Source organism: Rutidosis leptorrhynchoides, chromosome 10 (genome assembly GCF_046630445.1).
Source record: "Rutidosis leptorrhynchoides isolate AG116_Rl617_1_P2 chromosome 10, CSIRO_AGI_Rlap_v1, whole genome shotgun sequence".
Lineage (NCBI taxonomy): Eukaryota > Viridiplantae > Streptophyta > Magnoliopsida > Asterales > Asteraceae > Rutidosis > Rutidosis leptorrhynchoides.
Window position 1 is genome coordinate 19,201,126 of NC_092342.1, and position 17,277 is coordinate 19,218,402.

Below are 17,277 nucleotides of genomic sequence, written 5' to 3' on the forward strand. Positions count from 1 at the left end.
CACCATAATCACATAGGTCATGAGATGATTGCATATTCAGATAAGCAAGAGGTAGAGCGCATACATATAAACATGATATAAGTAATGAATATAAAGAATGATCATTATTTTTAATTGAAGTTTTGCAGTAGCTGTAAAAAGAAAAGACATGTACTAAGCACCATGTATTACCATGCCAGGTAGAGCTGTGTTACTTATAAGATATGTTACCTTAAAGGCCAAAAAATATGTAAATGGGTATTAGATGTACAAATACTTACATTAGTATCAAAAATGTACAAATACTTACATTAGATGTACAAATACCTGTTTACATAATGAATTAACAAATGTCATAAGAAATCAACGGTGGATGTATATCAACTAAAATCAAAATTATTTAATATTCAGGTACGTAAAAAATCGAACGATGTCTACAACAAAGATATAAACGAATAAAGGATTATCGAGAATATTAAAAACCCAAATTCATATTCGAGACTTGTTGTTGACTTTAACTATCAAAAACCGCAGATTTCCTATAACATGTGTAACCTTCAAGTTGATGTGATTATAGGCAAAATGAATAAAAATTGTCAACATCAACATGATTGACCATTACAAACAGAGAATCAGAATTTAAAATAATTGACTCAAACAAAAATGAAAAAAAAAACTTTAAAGATCAAAAAACGTTTCCCATATAAACAGTACGAATCGTTATTGTAAAAAAAACAGAAATTAAAGTCTTACCTTGAACATATCGTTGTAAATCGTCGATGAAATTGTCATCTAAATCATGAAACCAATTGATAACAATTGTAAGAAAGGGTGACTGATGAAACCCTAAAGTTTCAGTATATTCAATCGACTCAAACTACATCATAAATAGTCTCTATAATTGAGCGATTAAACCCTAAAGCCATTTAGGTATTGCAAGAACGATTAGAGAGAGTCTTCTGTACCCAAACTTTGTACCTAAACATGGTGGTGTATACCAAAATTGTGGTAAACCTATAAAACTGATACCTTTTTGCATAGCTTGAACCAAAGAAAAGCAATCTGAATCATCGATATATCGAGCAATTGGAATGATTTCGTTGTTCTCGATCCGAGTTGTGATTCATGGACGATTTTGTAGATGAATCGATACATAATCTGTGTTGATTTTCCCAAAAGGTTATAGTTGTGGAACGGATATTAGGGTTTTCAGTTTTGAAACTGTCAGCCTATTTCACGAGATTAATTGGGGACACGTGTAATTATTTTGTAATTAGCATAAATAATCAGGATTAATTTATGGATTTACATGTGGACCGTAATTAGTGGGATCATTAGTCGATTGACACGTCAGCAAGTGACCCTCACGCTTTGTAAGGGTTAAGGATATAGATAGATAGATAGATATATAGATAGATTAGTAAATAATAAATCATTCCTAAAAACTTTTTAATAACTATAATTTAATTTATAATTTAAAATTATATCTATTTACTACAATCAAAATAAGTAGCAGCAAGCATAGAGCACTTGTAATCATCATACGTGCTTTGTTTACCCATCTCACATTTTGCCTTATATCTAGCCCGATCACCCAGCTCAGAACCCATCAGAGAGTCAATCCAAAAATCAAAATGCATACCTAATACATAGCTCAACTATGTGTTTCTAAAAAAAAAAAAATTAACATGATCCCGCAGAACAAGATTTATAGCCATTTAAATAGGTGAATGATTGGTACCGTCACAAACAACAATATGGTTAGATTTCTCTTCAACGTCTAGCATCATAAACCTAGCAGTACTATCGTTAAAATGAACCGGGTAAATATGAGTATTTTTAATATTTAGTTCGTGTACTTTTGATATTATGATATTTAGTTGGGTATATGTGTTACTGTATTTTTTAAGTTAAGAGGGGGAAATATGAGATTCACTCTTTAAAAATCGCAGTGGGCCATACTCCCGCCTTTAAAGGTTCATAGATAGTGATTTATGCTGGCATGTGACACCGGTTCACCGAGTGGTGCGTGTTCCCTACTTTCCCCCTTCACACTACACACACAACTCTCATGTTCGTCTTCAATAGTTCAATCCAGAACAAATTCTCGCATATTTTTACTTAAAATAAAATAATTATAATGAATATACTAACCCTAACTCAAACCCTAGCTACCCTTGCCGGAGCTTCACGTAGTTCAATTGTTACGGATTTAAATGATATTGAATTCGGAAACCCTATGTGGTTCGTTTACGCCGGAATTTCGTGCTGTTTAGTTTTATTCGCCGGAATTATGTCCGGTTTAACTCTAGGCTTGATGTCACTCAGTGTTGTCGACCTTGAGATTCTTCATAGAAGTGGTACGGTCAAAGAGAAGAAACAAGCAGGTAGCATCTCGTCCTTATAGTTTTTGATTTTGATTTTGATTGAATTATATAAAATTGATCGAATATTATTATTATTATTATATGTATCATGTATGTATGTAATACATGCTTTAACTTGTGATAATCTACCTAACACACGGTTAGGTAGAACTTAAAATTCTAATTTTAGTTGTTGCTTAATTACCTTAAATAAGCTTAATGAGTAGCTTTCAGTTCAGTTTGATATAATTAGATATACAAATTGTTTGCTTGAATCACATGCAAAAGGTGTTGTAATTAATCATTAGATATCAACGTTGCTACTTATATAATTAGTATGCTATTTTCATACAAACGATTTTTTTGCATGAACAAATTTTTTGAATCAAGTACCTGCAACTTGAGTGTGTTCATGCCGAGTTTATATCAAGTGCGAGCTATAAAATTATAATGACTTGAGCTCAGGGATGCTCGATACATCTACTTGTCTGCAGATGTGTTTGGCAATGGTTAGTTTGACGATAGGTTAATAGTAGCCATACTTATGTGACCAAGGACTGTTAATTGAATATTTGTCTCTGTTGCAGCTGCTATTCTACCAGTTGTTCAAAAGCAGCATCAGCTTCTTGTAACGTTGCTTCTGTGTAATGCTGCAGCCATGGAGGTGTGTTCCAAACTAGATTTCGTTCTTTTTGGTGATGATAAACTTAATTTGAATCGGTTTATAAGGTAACATAGATACTTTCTGCTAGCCATAGGACAGATTAGTGTTTATGTATCAAAATATAAGTTATTTTACTAACGCTTCTGCATATGCACCTTATTCCCTTTGATATTGCACTTCCAGTAGGACTTGAGGAGTGAATGAATATAGCCGGTCTTGTGATGAAAATATGGAATAGCTTCATTTTTGTTCATTTTTTGGTATCTTTTTAGTTTTATAACCTGGAGTTGGTTGGTGACCGACTACAATTTTGATATATTTATCAGTAATATAATAATGTGAGAAAAATTGTCTCCTGACTCTATATTATTGGTCCAAAAGTGTATTGCCTAACATGATAACTATATTAGCAAAAATAATCATACTTAAAAGTAGTCGTACAGCCTGACACATGCATCATCTGTTGATGCCTTAGCCAGTCCCAGATATCGAAAAAACGTATTAGAAAAAACAGGAGAAAAAAAAAGGCCCGCGGGTTACCCACAAGGGCGAGTTTTTTTTTACTTTGATGTACACTGCCTAACCAGCTTAATCCGTGGCCGTTCCCAATCCCTGGCCTCCACAAGATTTGCAGATTTGAACTTGAGACCTCTTTCACGGATCTCAGGGCCCACATAAAGTGTACTTAGAAGAAAATATAATTTTTGTTTGTATCTATTACGATGCAGATTTGGTAAAATCGGTATCTAAACTGTGAACGTTGTAATGTTAATACCTGTCTAATTATATTCACCAAGATACTATTCTAATTCCTTACAGGCTCTTCCTATTTATCTGGATAAGATTTTTCATCCAGCAGTTGCAGTCATTTTGTCTGTGACCTTTGTGCTGATTTTTGGAGAGGTATTATTTGTATTGCATGATCATTCCAACTGATGTGTGATATTTGCATAATCAATACTTTAAGTATTATACCGTATCAGGTCATTCCACAAGCGATATCCGCAAGATACGGGCTTGCTGTGGGTGCTAACTTTGTGGGACTTGTCCGGGTTTTGATGATCGTTTGCTTTCCTATTGCGTATCCCGTTGGAAAGGTAATTTCATGCAAGTTTCTTTAATAGCTACTATGTCTATGTTTTTTACCATAGATGACTGCTTCTAAAATCATTTTTGTAACTTCCGAGTTTCAAACATTAAACCCTTTGATTACTTATTTTTCCGTCTAAGACTCTATTAGCCGAAAGTTAACATGAACACGATTATACTCATGCCACTTTGAGCATTTCACAACTAGGCAAGTAGCTTGTGCTATTTGTGATTTTGTAAAGTTTGGTTGACCGTATATGTGACTAAATCTTCATATGAAAAACGTTTTGACTATCCTGATTGTCACATAGCTGTATGTTATCCAAATAATTTGTTTCACGTAGTTACCGCTTGAATTGTCTATAAGTACCAGAAAGGCTTACAGAATTACAGGATCTAATATTAGTGCCGACAAATGTGCAGGTTTTAGACGTTTTAATCGGGCATAATGATACCCTGTTTCGGCGTGCCCAGTTGAAAGCCCTTGTTTCCATTCACAGCCAAGAGGTAAGCTTTTCCGACTACTCGTTTTTTATGGTGTGAAGTAAAAATAATGTGTATTCTTGCACACAACTAAGATTATGGTTGCAGGTCATTTAAATCTAACTTTCTTAGCTTTATAGGCTGGTAAAGGGGGTGAACTTACACACGATGAAGCTACAATTATAAGTGGAGCACTTGATCTAACTGAAAAGGTATATGTTGCAGTTGGATTATTAATGTAAATTTATCTTGCTCAAAATCCTTGCAGAAAGTAAACTTCTCCAGAGAAAGCTCTTATTATAATAGTATATATTCAGCTAAATTAACATATAATAAACTTTATTCATGTGTCAACTCAGCGAGTTATACAATTTGACCATAGACTGAGTGGCTCATGTGTTTCAAAGTTTTGTTTGTTTGTTTGTATTTGTGTACTAAGATTTTGGTAAAAGGATGATGACATCACTATGACATATGCAATCTTTGCAGACTGCAGAGGAGGCCATGACACCTATTGAATCAACATTCTCACTAGACGTTAATTCAAAATTGGATTGGTTAGCTCTATGCTTCTTTTTCTTTCTGATTTTAATTTTACTTTTTTTTTTGTTTCTCTGCAATATTAGATAACTATGAGCACTTTGCGCTTTATCAGTTTACTTGTACCTGATATTGTGCAGGGAAGCATTTGGAAGAATCCTAGCTAAAGGCCATAGCCGTGTTCCTGTCTATTCAGGGAACCGCAAAAACATCATTGGACTCCTACTGGTATGATTGGAAGATCTACATAGTAGAGGTGGCAATTTTAATCCATTTTCTTATGAATGTTCATTGGGTTTATTTATCCAAAACAGGTCAAAGAAATGGTTACAGTTCAACCTCACAAACCTTAACTTTGCACACATTAAATAGAATTGAGATTTAGATCTCTGATTCAAAACATCATGTTACACCTTGTGTGTTCAAAACACGGGCTCACATCTTCATAACCAGCTCATAGCTTATTAAGTACAGTATTTTCTTTGAAGAATCTAAATTAATATTGTGATAATATTATTTTATAGCCATGTTTATATTCACACAACAACAACAATAATACCCAATCCCACGTGTGCGGTGGTATGAGGAGCCATATATTTATTATACTTATTATAATTATTACGGAGTATATTATTAATCAATATTAGTTATTTATAAAATTGCTTTTCAAAGTGAAAAAAAAAAAAAAATTATGGCTCAACCCATTGCAACTAAACCTATTTCAACCCACACCAAGAATTACCTATTTTAACCCTTAAGTTGTTTTGACCTGTTGCCACTTCTGCATAGTGTCCCATCTTTTTTATTTTTCAACTTCTAAATTTAACATTTTTATCTTTTAAATTGAGTTGTCTTTGTAATTTTACCAAGTAGGTGAAAAGCCTTCTTACAGTTAGGGCAGAAACAGAGACTCCAGTTAGTGATGTTTCCATCAGAAAAATCCCTAGGCAAGTTTGTATTTTACATATGCGTCTTCAGGCTTTTCACACGTTTCATAAATTTTAAAATTTTACATTTTTTTTTTTTTCTATTTTAGGGTTCCTGCGCATATGCCATTGTATGACATCCTTAACGAGTTCCAAAAAGGTGGCAGTCATATGGCTGCTGTAGTTAAAGTCAAAAGCAAAGATCATCCACCTCCTGATGTTGTTGATCGAAAAGTAATTGGAAAAAAGAAAAAAGGATATTCAGAACTAACTAAACCTTTGTTGCCCAATCTTGAAGAAGAATCAAATTGTGTGATTAATATTGGCAAGACTTCTAAGACGACTATGCAACATACAGGGCCCACAACGAAAACTGTAAGATCTGTTTCTGATGATGTTGAAGATGGAGAAGTCATTGGTATCATCACCCTGGAAGACGTTTTTGAAGAGCTTTTACAGGTAACTTGCTGCTTTTTATTTTCCAATCAACATAGTAATTGTGTTGGTTTAAATTTTGTCGCACCTAAACACGAGGTTCATGTTTACGTACCAACCTGAACACGTACCGTGCTAAATAGTTTCTCTCTCTAATGCAGGAGGAAATTGTTGATGAAACTGATGTATACATCGACGTTCATAAAAGGTGTGTGGGTGTATGAGCAAATTAGTTCAGCCGTTGTTTTAAATTTTGCATTTAAGTGCTCTCTCACTTCCTTTAAAAATATGTTATTAAATGCTGCAGAATACGGGTAGTTGCTGCCGCCGCTGCTTCTTTTGTCGCTCGAGCACCTTCAACCAGAAAGCTCATAGCTCAAAGACCCACGGTACATCAGATCATTTTGGCATTATCTTGTTAATTTCCTGTTATATGTCTAATAAATTCTTAAATAGTTACTGAATTTGTTGTTGAAATTTACCAGGTGGTCAAAGAAGATAAGGAGAAACCGCCTGTGTTGTAGTTATTGAAATCTAGAGCTTGGTCAAAAGATGAACTAAATAGAGGGTTATGTACTGGAACAATCTATTCTGTCTTCCCCATATGCCTATTTTAGGGCTGTGCAATTACATGAAGGGTTAACAAAGTAAAATTGGTATAAGAGTTTAGAGCGGGATTTTTCAGTGTTGTATTGTACTAAATAGATTTTACAGGACAAACTAGTTGCATGATCGACTCTACATAGTATGTGTTCAGTGCTGATTTCATTTTTAACTAAATTCGTTCGTTAGGTAATGGTCTTTACACCGTTTATGTTTTTAGATAAGTGTAAACTAAATATAAAACATCTATGTGCCTATTTACATTTTTTTTAGATATATAGTGAAACATGATGTTGCTGTTGTGAACCAAAGATGTGTAAATTTATCTTTTGAAGTGAGTATTTATGTCTCTTAGTATATGAGCGATAAACTTATCTATTGAATTTACAAATGCGGTGAACTTACTTAACATGAAGTCTAACAGAAGTATTCATTTTGATACAAAAACCAGAAGCATTGTATGTCATATGACAATGGAACTAAAGTTATCAAACACCTCATTATTTAGCTTCACTAGGTCTCCTAATCTGAACCATATAATATCGCTTGGTTTTTATTCAGGCTCTTCTAATGCTTTCTGGATGTCAGCCTGCACCATAAAAACCACACAAATATTGTTTGACTTCCTACTTGCATAAAATACAAAATCTTGCAAAATGGACTAGTCAAAACTTGTCTGATTATATGTTGGTAGTCAAAATGCGCTGGCGTTTCAGTTAGGTTGGCCCACAACAATAAATCTATACAATGATTTTCAACCCATTACCACCGAGCTCATGGCTGAGTGGTACCAAGCCTCTGGACTGTGGGTCCGCATTCTCTCATCGTGATTGGTGCGGGTTCGATTCCAGGGGGAGGTTTACCGCATATTATGTATACACAGTCAACCTTAGGGTCTGTGGTCCCTACGATTTGCTACTGGCAGGTGTAGGTGCATGATAAAATCGATCCGGTTCACGTAAGTGCGAAGATTCGAGAGCGGGTTCCTTCTAGCGTGTGTGGAGAGTGTAACCAACTAACCGGCCGTTCAAAAAAAAAAATGATTTTCAACCCATTTGACCTGTTTACCTTTCAACCAATTTGACTTGTTTACCTTTTAGCTAAATGGTTCAAAATTGACACCTTTATGATTACAGATATAACATACTCTTATTAACATACCTCAATGCTTGATGGTTCGGTCCTTGGCCCCATTCGACCTATTACCTTTCCTTTCTTGCTAATTAGAAACTTTGTGAAGTTCCATTTTATGGTAGTCCCCATAAATCCACCTGATTTTGATTTCAAATACTTGTACAATGGTGCTGAATTACTGCCATTTACTTTTACCTGGCCAGCAAACAGATGTAAACTAGACTTACGACCCATATGACACATATGAAAATGGATAAATGAACGATAATTACTTTATCAAAAATCGGGTATTCAGCATTGAACCTCTCACATACATACTGAACTGTCTCTTCTGTGGGCCCAGGTTCTTGCTGCAAGAACTGATTGCAAGGGAATGCCAATATCTCAAAACCTGATTTAAGTTATTAAGATTAAATTTTAACAGTTATATTTTAGTTCAATATCTTGTATTTTGTAGGTTTTATATCAATTCCGCTTTATAAACTCGTGCATTACAACTTCCTAAACACCTTCTTGGTTGTTAGATAAGTATTTTTTAAGCAATTACTATGCCTTCAAAAACAATGTTTATATCAGGTAATCATCATTCCCAAAAAAAAAAAAAAAAATTGAGCTGTAGATTGATACTATGTTCCTTGATATAAACGTAACCATGCTGATAATTGTGAATGTACAATTTTATTGATACCTTTATCCTTGTATTTCTTGTAAAGCTCGGTAAGTTGTGTATAATTTGAATTTGTTAATCCGCTGTTGCATTATAACCAACTATTATTTTCAATCGAAAAAAATACAAAAAACGCGTAATGTAACAATATCGAAAAGAAAAACAAACAACCATTTGGATGCAACATTGACAATCAACAAGACTTGTCCTTTGTATATGCTAAGATTCACATCTTCTCCTTTTTTATCCTGCATTTAAAACATTCAAAATCGCATGATCTTGAATCGGATTTCAAGGATAAACACATTGCAAAATATGATAAACAGATGACGATGAAGATATACCTTGACTGTGAAACTATGAACCGATGAATTGTCATGGAGAGATGATGATGAAGTAGCACCCATAATTTGGATTTTGGATATTATTTGAGCAAAAATTAAATGATCATTTTTTTAAATGAAATTTCTCAAAGTTTTTAGATTCAGTTTTCAGATAGAATGAAAAATGAGCCTTAATTCTTCTGGTAATGTAATAGGGTATTTTTTGATTCTCATCCTACTAAAAAAGTTGACATTCTTGATTATTACGTTTATTTTCTTTTTCTAATAGAGGTTTTTTTTTTTTTTTTTACTGGAACTTTTGGATCGTAAAGCCTTTATAATTGTTAGAGGCGTTTTTTCTTTATATATGTTAAAAATTAGTAGAATCATACCTCATTTTGTTTCTAACTAAGCCACCTACAAATACTTTTGGAAATGAATGATCGACTCCTAAGTAGTTTTTTAAATCCATAACTTTAAATCATGCTAAAACATGTTAGTAATCGATGGTTAACGTATTACGCTTAGACCAATTGTAACTGTGACGAGGAAATTAGAGGTTGTTGAAAGGTTTAGAAAATTTGTTAAAAAATAGGGTAGGTGATACATGTTGTGGGAAGTACGTTTTTATATATAAAAGCAAGTATTTATTTTGATCTCTCTTTAAATGCCCGGTTTATGTTTTGAATGATTTAGAGAGGCTTAGAGCTGCATTTTTCTTGACTTAATCATAGAGAAAAGTTAGAAGTTAGATGTCTAGTTCGTCTAGTTATCTGGGTTGAACGCCCCACTAAAGGCATTTTAAAAGGTTGTGAGTGACACCTAGTATTAGAAAATGTTATCTTACAAATGATCTTTGAAAAAGAGTTATTACATTTTGTCAACTACGTACTATACCTTTTATTCCCATCTATCCCGAGCTAAGTAGCATAACTTTTTTCTTTGAATCAACAAACTATTACACCCTTTTTGTCCACAATGAGACTCGAACTCACACTTAAAGATTGATGAGTTCTATTGATACCGTTGTGACATAAACCCTTGGTGCTAAGAAACATACCCTATTTATACTCTCGGCTTCGTCTACAACACACGTGAACATATAGCCAATATTATGTCGAAATAATCACTTGTTTACAACTTCATTTCATATGGCTTTCCAGGCGAGCAAATCTACATTTGATCTATAAAAACATCGATCATTTTATCCCCTTAGGCATCGAATGAAGGACACAACATATAACCACCCTTTTGAAGTCTACATTCTAACTAGAATTATTTACGGTAATCAAATCGAAAAGTTAAAACCTATAATAAAACTCATCGTTATTGCATTCAAGATGATACTTACCAAATCATAATCATTTGTTTGATCAATATATATATTTTTAATTAATATTAATATTAATATTAACTAATATTAATAATTTAATATTAATATATGAATATTAAAGTATTTTTTTTTAAACACAATTTATCTTAAAATACTTTGTAAATGAAGTTCAACCCTTCTTAACGTAAAATTGTGCTCCGTGTCTGGGTAGAAAAGAGAGTATGTGTGTGTTTTTGTGGTATTTTAGTGTGTGTTAGGTGTTTATAAAAGAAAGGTAAAAATAAAGTGAATGGTTGAGATCAAAAGTTGAATAATTCAACGGTAAAGATGATATTGGCTTAAAACCAAGGAAGGGGTATAGATAGGGGCTAAGCTACTGTTTCTCTCCGCCTCTTTCAATCAATCCAATATATATTTACATTTCTTTATACTGATTTCAAACCCTAAATCAGATCCATTTATCAAATCCATTTCGTTTGCTCCGATCAATCACCTTGCAATCATGTCAACACCGGAGCGTGAGGAGCACGTGACAACGGGAAAACTTTCTCAGGTATTGTTTATGCTACACGATTATGCTACTTGATTTGTTGCTATAGCTGTCTGATTATATTGTTGATTGTATAATTATAAAATTAGGTTTTGATACTATGAATATGAATATGATAACACTGATCTGGTTTTATGTGATTGTGTAATTGGATTTGTTATTATAGCTTAGAATTTAGTAAGTGATTAACCGGTGTTTATGTTATTTAATTTTACTTTGAAGTACGATCATCTTAGAATTTGCTATTGATCTAGTGATTTCTAATGAATGATATGAAAAATCTGCAAGTGTTTGATGTATACGACTTCATATATATATATATTTTTTAATATATATTAAATATTAATATGTTCTATACTTCTCTTAGCTTGTTGTAGGAGGTGCTCACAATGTCCATTTTCTCCTTTATAATTAAGCTAGTTGATTAATTAGTACTCAAGATGAAGTGTAGCAGTTGTTGTAATATTAAAGTTACCTTCTTTAATCTAGTTCTAGGTTGGTGGAGTAATGAAATATAACATACAGAGTAATTAGTTATCTATTTAATAGATAATGTTCGTATGACAACAATTTATCTGTTTCCTTAGATGTAGGAACTCTATGCTTCCAAATTTTCATCAAAAAAGAATGATTGATTGAATGCCTTTTGATTCTAAAAGACGTCATCATTTGTAAAAGATCTCTTCTATTTTGTACTAAAACTGATTAAAGAGTATAGTTAATCCAACTATAGAGTGTTCTACAGATTTGGGTGTAGTCTTCATTTACTTGAATATGAGATTATTAAGCATCTAAGCTGCTATAATAAGCTGGCAGTAGTCTGCTTAAAAGTTGGCCGACTAGTTGGTGATCAGTCAGGTTTTCGGACTAGTCGGACCTGACTAGGCTTAAATCGCGGTAAAAAGTTTTCATAACATCGGTCAACGAGTCGAAATCAGTTACAAATCGGATTTAGTCAGTTAAAGTTTGTGTTATTCCGTCAAAGCTGGTCAGAGTTAAAGTTGTTCAACATATAAATATGAATTAAAATTAGGAGTTTGGAATAGCCAACAATCGAACGATTATGTTTATGTTTATAGACAATTATGTTAAAGTATGTATATGTTTATGTTTTATGATTTGACCGAGATTTGACCGAAAAATTTAATAAAATCGGATATTGACCGAGAGTTGACCAAGAAGTTGACCGAGAAGTCCCGATTTTTTTGCCGATTCATAAACGAGAACTCGCCAAACTTCTGAATCCGAGTTAACGCCGAGTTTTTTCCGATTATTTCTGATTTTTGCAACCTTGAACACCCCTAAGAAGGAATTAGTGGGGGTACCCTAAAATTTTCTATGGTATAGAGCATGCTCGTATATAGCTACTCTGCCTTATCATTCTCTTGGGGACGGTAGGTCTATATTTGGCTAGTGGCGGGTATTGCTTCACCGGACGATTTATTTCGTCTTTAGTGATAGTTGATTTAACATTTGCTTCAGTAGTTTGAGAAGATGTTGAGGCCATCTGTTTAAGAAAAAAAATTTAAGTGGGAATAGGTCTTCTGACCTGGGATTTTTTGTAAACCGGAAAATGAAATTGTTTGTCAGAAGTTGGAAACGAGAGGAATTGCAGAGATTTGATGGAAAATTGAAGGCGTAATATGAGAAAGTTACCGGGGGGGGGGGGGGGGGGGGGTTAACTTTATATAGCGTGTGTAAACGCCTTGGGTCGCATGCGTTATCATTGTGTACACGTGTTACTATCTGGTGAGAGGTCGCGTTTGAGTTCCACACGATGCACGATAGCAAAATCCACGATACACACATGTCACGTCACTTTATGTCTCATCTTTGTCGGGCGTGACGCTTGGGTGTGACTGAATGCATGTTTTTGCATTTAATGCAGTTTGGGTACGCGTGCCGGGGCACTTAATGTTTGTTGTCCTTTTTTTTTTCTGCAATGATTACGATTTGAAGTTCGATATCATGCGCTTCGTCGCGTATTAAATCGAACTGGGTGACTTAATCTTGCGTGTATCTGCACATGTGGGATTTGTGCAAATGATTTTGCTTACCCACATTAAATAAGGTAATATAGCGTGCAAGTTTTCATTTATTGCGCCCCAGCTAGTCAAATACACAAGTACGCATATGTGGTTGCAGTGTTTCAATACTCGGCCGACTCGGCTAAGTACTCGGGGAGAAATCGGCAGATCGGAGGAAACGAGAAATCGGCCACAAACTCGGTCAACCTTGGTAAACTCAGTCAACACCGGTCAAACCTGCAAAGTTTCTCACCTTTTTCATATTCTTGGGGCTAGAAATTGAATTTTGATGGCTGAAATTGGAAGTTATTTGCCGGAATTTGAGATAAGGAAGAAAAAGTTAAGGAAGAAAGAGTTAAAAATATAAATAAATGGGATGAAAATAACATATATCAACTCTATATGTTAATAAATAATATTATAAGCTTAATTATATATATAAAGTATACTAAAAAACTAAAAAGTGAACGAAACTCAACTTCCGAGTTCTCACCGAGTAGCCGAGAACTCTTCGAAAACTTCCTGCGGAGTTCTCTCCGAGTCGCGAGTTTTACAACCTTGTGTGGTTGCATGGTGCGCGTACATCCCATGTATGTCGGTTAAGCAACGAATACTTTCCGTAATTAAAGCCGATTATAAAAAAGGGTAAAGCCGACCCTCTAGCGGGCCCACACCGACCGGTCCCACGGCCAACATGTGAGAGGAAAATCGCGTAACCCGTGCTTAAAGGGAAGGGACATGGGGGTAGGGATTGAACCTATGACCACCGCTTTATGCTGCATGTCCCCTAACCACTAAGCTACCATTGCGGGGACAAGCCGATTATACTGATAAATTGTTATGGAAGGCATATGGTGGTTTGGATGGTTCTAAAAATAGTGTTTGGCTATTAATATAAACCCTAGGTCTCCATAAACCATACAGCATCCAACGTAATCCGGGTGTAGCTAATACTTTGTCGGATTCCATAACATACGACAGACTTACGAACGATTTGCAATCATCCTCAAGGTTTACGGGTCGGTCCCTTGCGACGGAAACCTTCAAATTTTTCTTGGGCGATCGACCGACGAGTGTTACCAATGGTGAACTTATCATCTAACCACCTCATCGATAACTTCATATCGATCTGGGTAATCTACGATTTACGAACCAAAGAGTTACATCCTAAGATCCTTGAACCCGACATTATTGCAATCAATGATGTATTTACCCTTGATAAAATATATGCTTGATCAACCATCAACAACATACTTTCTTCTGATATAGATTAAATTATAATAATCTCTAACTCTAATAAATTGAGAAAAGGACCCTAACATGATCCATTAGAGCACAATAAAACCAACATATATGTATTTCGTTCTATTGCAAGCCCAAATCTAACTGGAAGTATAACAAATTTGACCCAAATTACATATAATCATCTTACACTAGTAACAATCAGATTTCGTAGCAGTAATACGTGCGCGCGCACACACACACATATATAATTTGGATCATTTTGTTGATTTAGTACCAATGAGCCTCTATTTACGTTGCTATGTTTTGGGTCAAGACTTTTTCCTACTTGAACATGCTACTTTGGTTTGTTTTTGCTTGTAGTTCTCCTTTTATACATTTTTTTTCAAAAAGTAATAGCTTTCACTTCATTTTTTGGTCCGGTTCAAAAAATTATTGAATTAATAATCTACTTGTAAGGGTCACAATTTGACAATGGGCCTCTATTTACATTGCCATGTTTTACTAGTTGGCTGACTTTTACAACACTGCGATTTATGATGAGAGAATTTAAAATATGCTGAGAAAAACATATGTCAGAAAGAATGGATTATTAGTGAGACTAATTTTTCACAAGCGAATCAAGAATTACAACATTATCTTGGTTTATAATAGTGAATATTAAATATTAATTATTTTGAATCTATTTCTTAGAAACCCTTTAGTTTAAGCACTTTTTTATACATGTATTTCATACGAAGTATGATACATGTCAGTTTGTTAAATGCTTGTTGGCTAAAATGTTATTTTTTTACCAACTTAACAATTGAGCAACGATCTATATATTAAAGTTGTAAGGAGTGTGTGACATAGTTAAACAATCTAAAAGTTAACTGACAGTATATGCTTTGTGCTATTTTTATTTAAATGTACAGCTATTTATATCATGATTTATTTCCTACCCACAATAAATACTCTCATTAACGTTTCTCATATGTTTATCTAATGCAGGATTACCTTCTTAAGGATTTAGAAGAGAAAGTGAAAGTTAGCACTGAACCCGAGGATAAGAGTGCTGAGAAGGATGCTGCTCCCGAAGCAGTTGACACCGCAAGTCCTGTTGAGTCTTCTGTTACCTCTGCAGTCGTTGAAAGTGTCCCTACAGCTGTAGATGCTTCCACTGAAGAAACTGTTACAGCAACCGACAGTTCTGATTCCAATGCCACCGAGCCCCCTCCAGCAGCTAGTGAAGAAACTAGTGAAACTGCTGTTGAAGAAAACCCCGATGATGAAAAGCCAGAGATCAAGGTAACTAACTTCCATTGAACTACTACCAATCTCAGTCACCATATAGATTTTATGGATTCTAATCTTTGCTAACTAGTTATCAGTTATCTCTTAAAGTAGAGTCCGATTGTGAATATTATATTCAGCTGAAGAGACTGATTCCAATTGTATAGAACGATATATACATTACTTAGAAGTGTAGAAGAATGTAAAGTTTGTTTCATAGGACAGTTTTGCACAAAACGATATGAAGTCGTATGTTAAATATTTTTATACCATTATTTCTAAAATCATATTCATTTCAGATTTCAGACTAGAACTGTTGAAAGATTCAAGTTTCAACTTCTTATGTTAACATACGGTTGTATAACATGATTTGTTTTTCTCACTTTCAGCTAGAGACCGCACCTGGAGATTATCGTTTTCCAACTACAAACCAAAGCAGGCATTGCTTTACCAGATACGTTGAGTACCATCGGTAAGATTTCTGACCTGCAAAGGCGGATCTTAGTGGAGAAAAGGGGGGCTGTGGCCCCCATGCATTTGAGTTATCAGTGTAATATTTACAATATGTAACCAATAAAAATAAATTATGTTACTCGTCCCCCCAAATTAAAGTCATAGGGCTTGTTATCGTATTTGCGCCCCTCCCAGAAGGTCAAACTTATTAGTAACGCCCCTGCTGACATGCAAACTCATCCTTTATATTCTATTACCAATCACGACACACTTTTTTTATTTGTTTTGATTGGTTGATACATATATCAGGTGTGTGGCTGCAAAAGGAGAAGATGCTTCTGAATGTAATAAGTTTGCAAAATATTATCGCTCACTTTGCCCAGGGGAGTGGGTATGTATACTTTGCGCTCTAAACTTGTTTTTCTTGTTGTTTAAAAATTGGCCAAAATCAGTCAAAATTGGTCAGTCAAACTTGGTCGACATTCGAGTACTCCACTCCTTAGAAAGTCCCGGCCGAGTACTTCCCGTGTAGCCATTTTTTCAACGTTGTCACTACGTAATAAGCAACAACTTAACTGTTGTCTCATTTATGGTTTACATTGTACTACATTTTATTTATCTAGTCTTGTGATTTACTTGAGGTGATAGTTGACCTGGTTTGCATTGTGTTATGTATGCAGGTTGATAAATGGAATGAGCAAAGGGAGAATGGCACATTTCCAGGTCCTCTGTAGAAGAACCCATGTTTACTAGCTTGGTTCCAGGCGAATTCAATACAATGAGAAATGGAACTCAACCCTACTTAATAAAATATTTGTTTTCATGTTTAAATTGGGTCGAGTTTTATAAACTTGTATGTCACTTAACTTTTTCGTAACTCACATGTTTTGTTAACAAGATTATAGAGGATCCTCTCATGATTGAACGTGAAATCCTTAAAATTTTCATAATAAGGCTCCGAGTCATCGTTTTTTGCAATGTCTAAACATATTGCATATTTGCATGGTACATGTCAAGGCATGTTTCCTTTTAGCATAAAACATTTGTGGCTGATAGAAGAAATCAATGTGAATCACGTGATTGTTTATGTATCGTTGTAGAGGGACTTGAAACTCGATGTTTAAATCAGGTAACAAGTTATGCAAGCGTAATGTTTAGTACTAACTAGAAAAAAATTCGAACGCGCGTTGT

General features: G+C 34.5%; 3 protein-coding genes across 3 annotated transcripts; 2 read left to right on the top strand and 1 right to left on the bottom strand.

Annotated features, from left to right (window-relative positions):
* The first annotated feature begins 2,012 nt into the window (after positions 1-2,012).
* On the top strand, positions 2,013-7,361 carry LOC139873175 (DUF21 domain-containing protein At4g14240-like). Its single transcript, XM_071861108.1, has 13 exons — positions 2,013-2,366; positions 2,933-3,009; positions 3,829-3,912; positions 3,993-4,106; positions 4,522-4,605; positions 4,722-4,793; positions 5,071-5,138; positions 5,262-5,349; positions 5,995-6,068; positions 6,158-6,506; positions 6,644-6,690; positions 6,790-6,871; positions 6,968-7,361. The coding sequence occupies exons 1-13, from the start codon at positions 2,120-2,122 to the stop codon at positions 7,004-7,006; spliced, it is 1,425 nt and encodes a 474-aa protein (XP_071717209.1). The 5' UTR covers positions 2,013-2,119; the 3' UTR covers positions 7,007-7,361.
* A 177-nt stretch (positions 7,362-7,538) lies between these two features.
* Positions 7,539-9,302, bottom strand: LOC139872871 (probable glutathione peroxidase 5). Its single transcript, XM_071860801.1, has 6 exons — positions 9,231-9,302; positions 9,058-9,134; positions 8,908-8,969; positions 8,492-8,610; positions 8,247-8,414; positions 7,539-7,674 (listed from the first exon to the last, which is right to left on the bottom strand). The coding sequence occupies exons 1-6, from the start codon at positions 9,291-9,293 to the stop codon at positions 7,639-7,641; spliced, it is 525 nt and encodes a 174-aa protein (XP_071716902.1). The 5' UTR covers positions 9,294-9,302; the 3' UTR covers positions 7,539-7,638.
* A 1,618-nt stretch (positions 9,303-10,920) lies between these two features.
* Positions 10,921-17,064, top strand: LOC139872870 (uncharacterized). Its single transcript, XM_071860800.1, has 5 exons — positions 10,921-11,095; positions 15,352-15,648; positions 16,023-16,105; positions 16,396-16,477; positions 16,767-17,064. The coding sequence occupies exons 1-5, from the start codon at positions 11,045-11,047 to the stop codon at positions 16,818-16,820; spliced, it is 567 nt and encodes a 188-aa protein (XP_071716901.1). The 5' UTR covers positions 10,921-11,044; the 3' UTR covers positions 16,821-17,064.
* Positions 17,065-17,277: the final 213 nt, after the last annotated feature.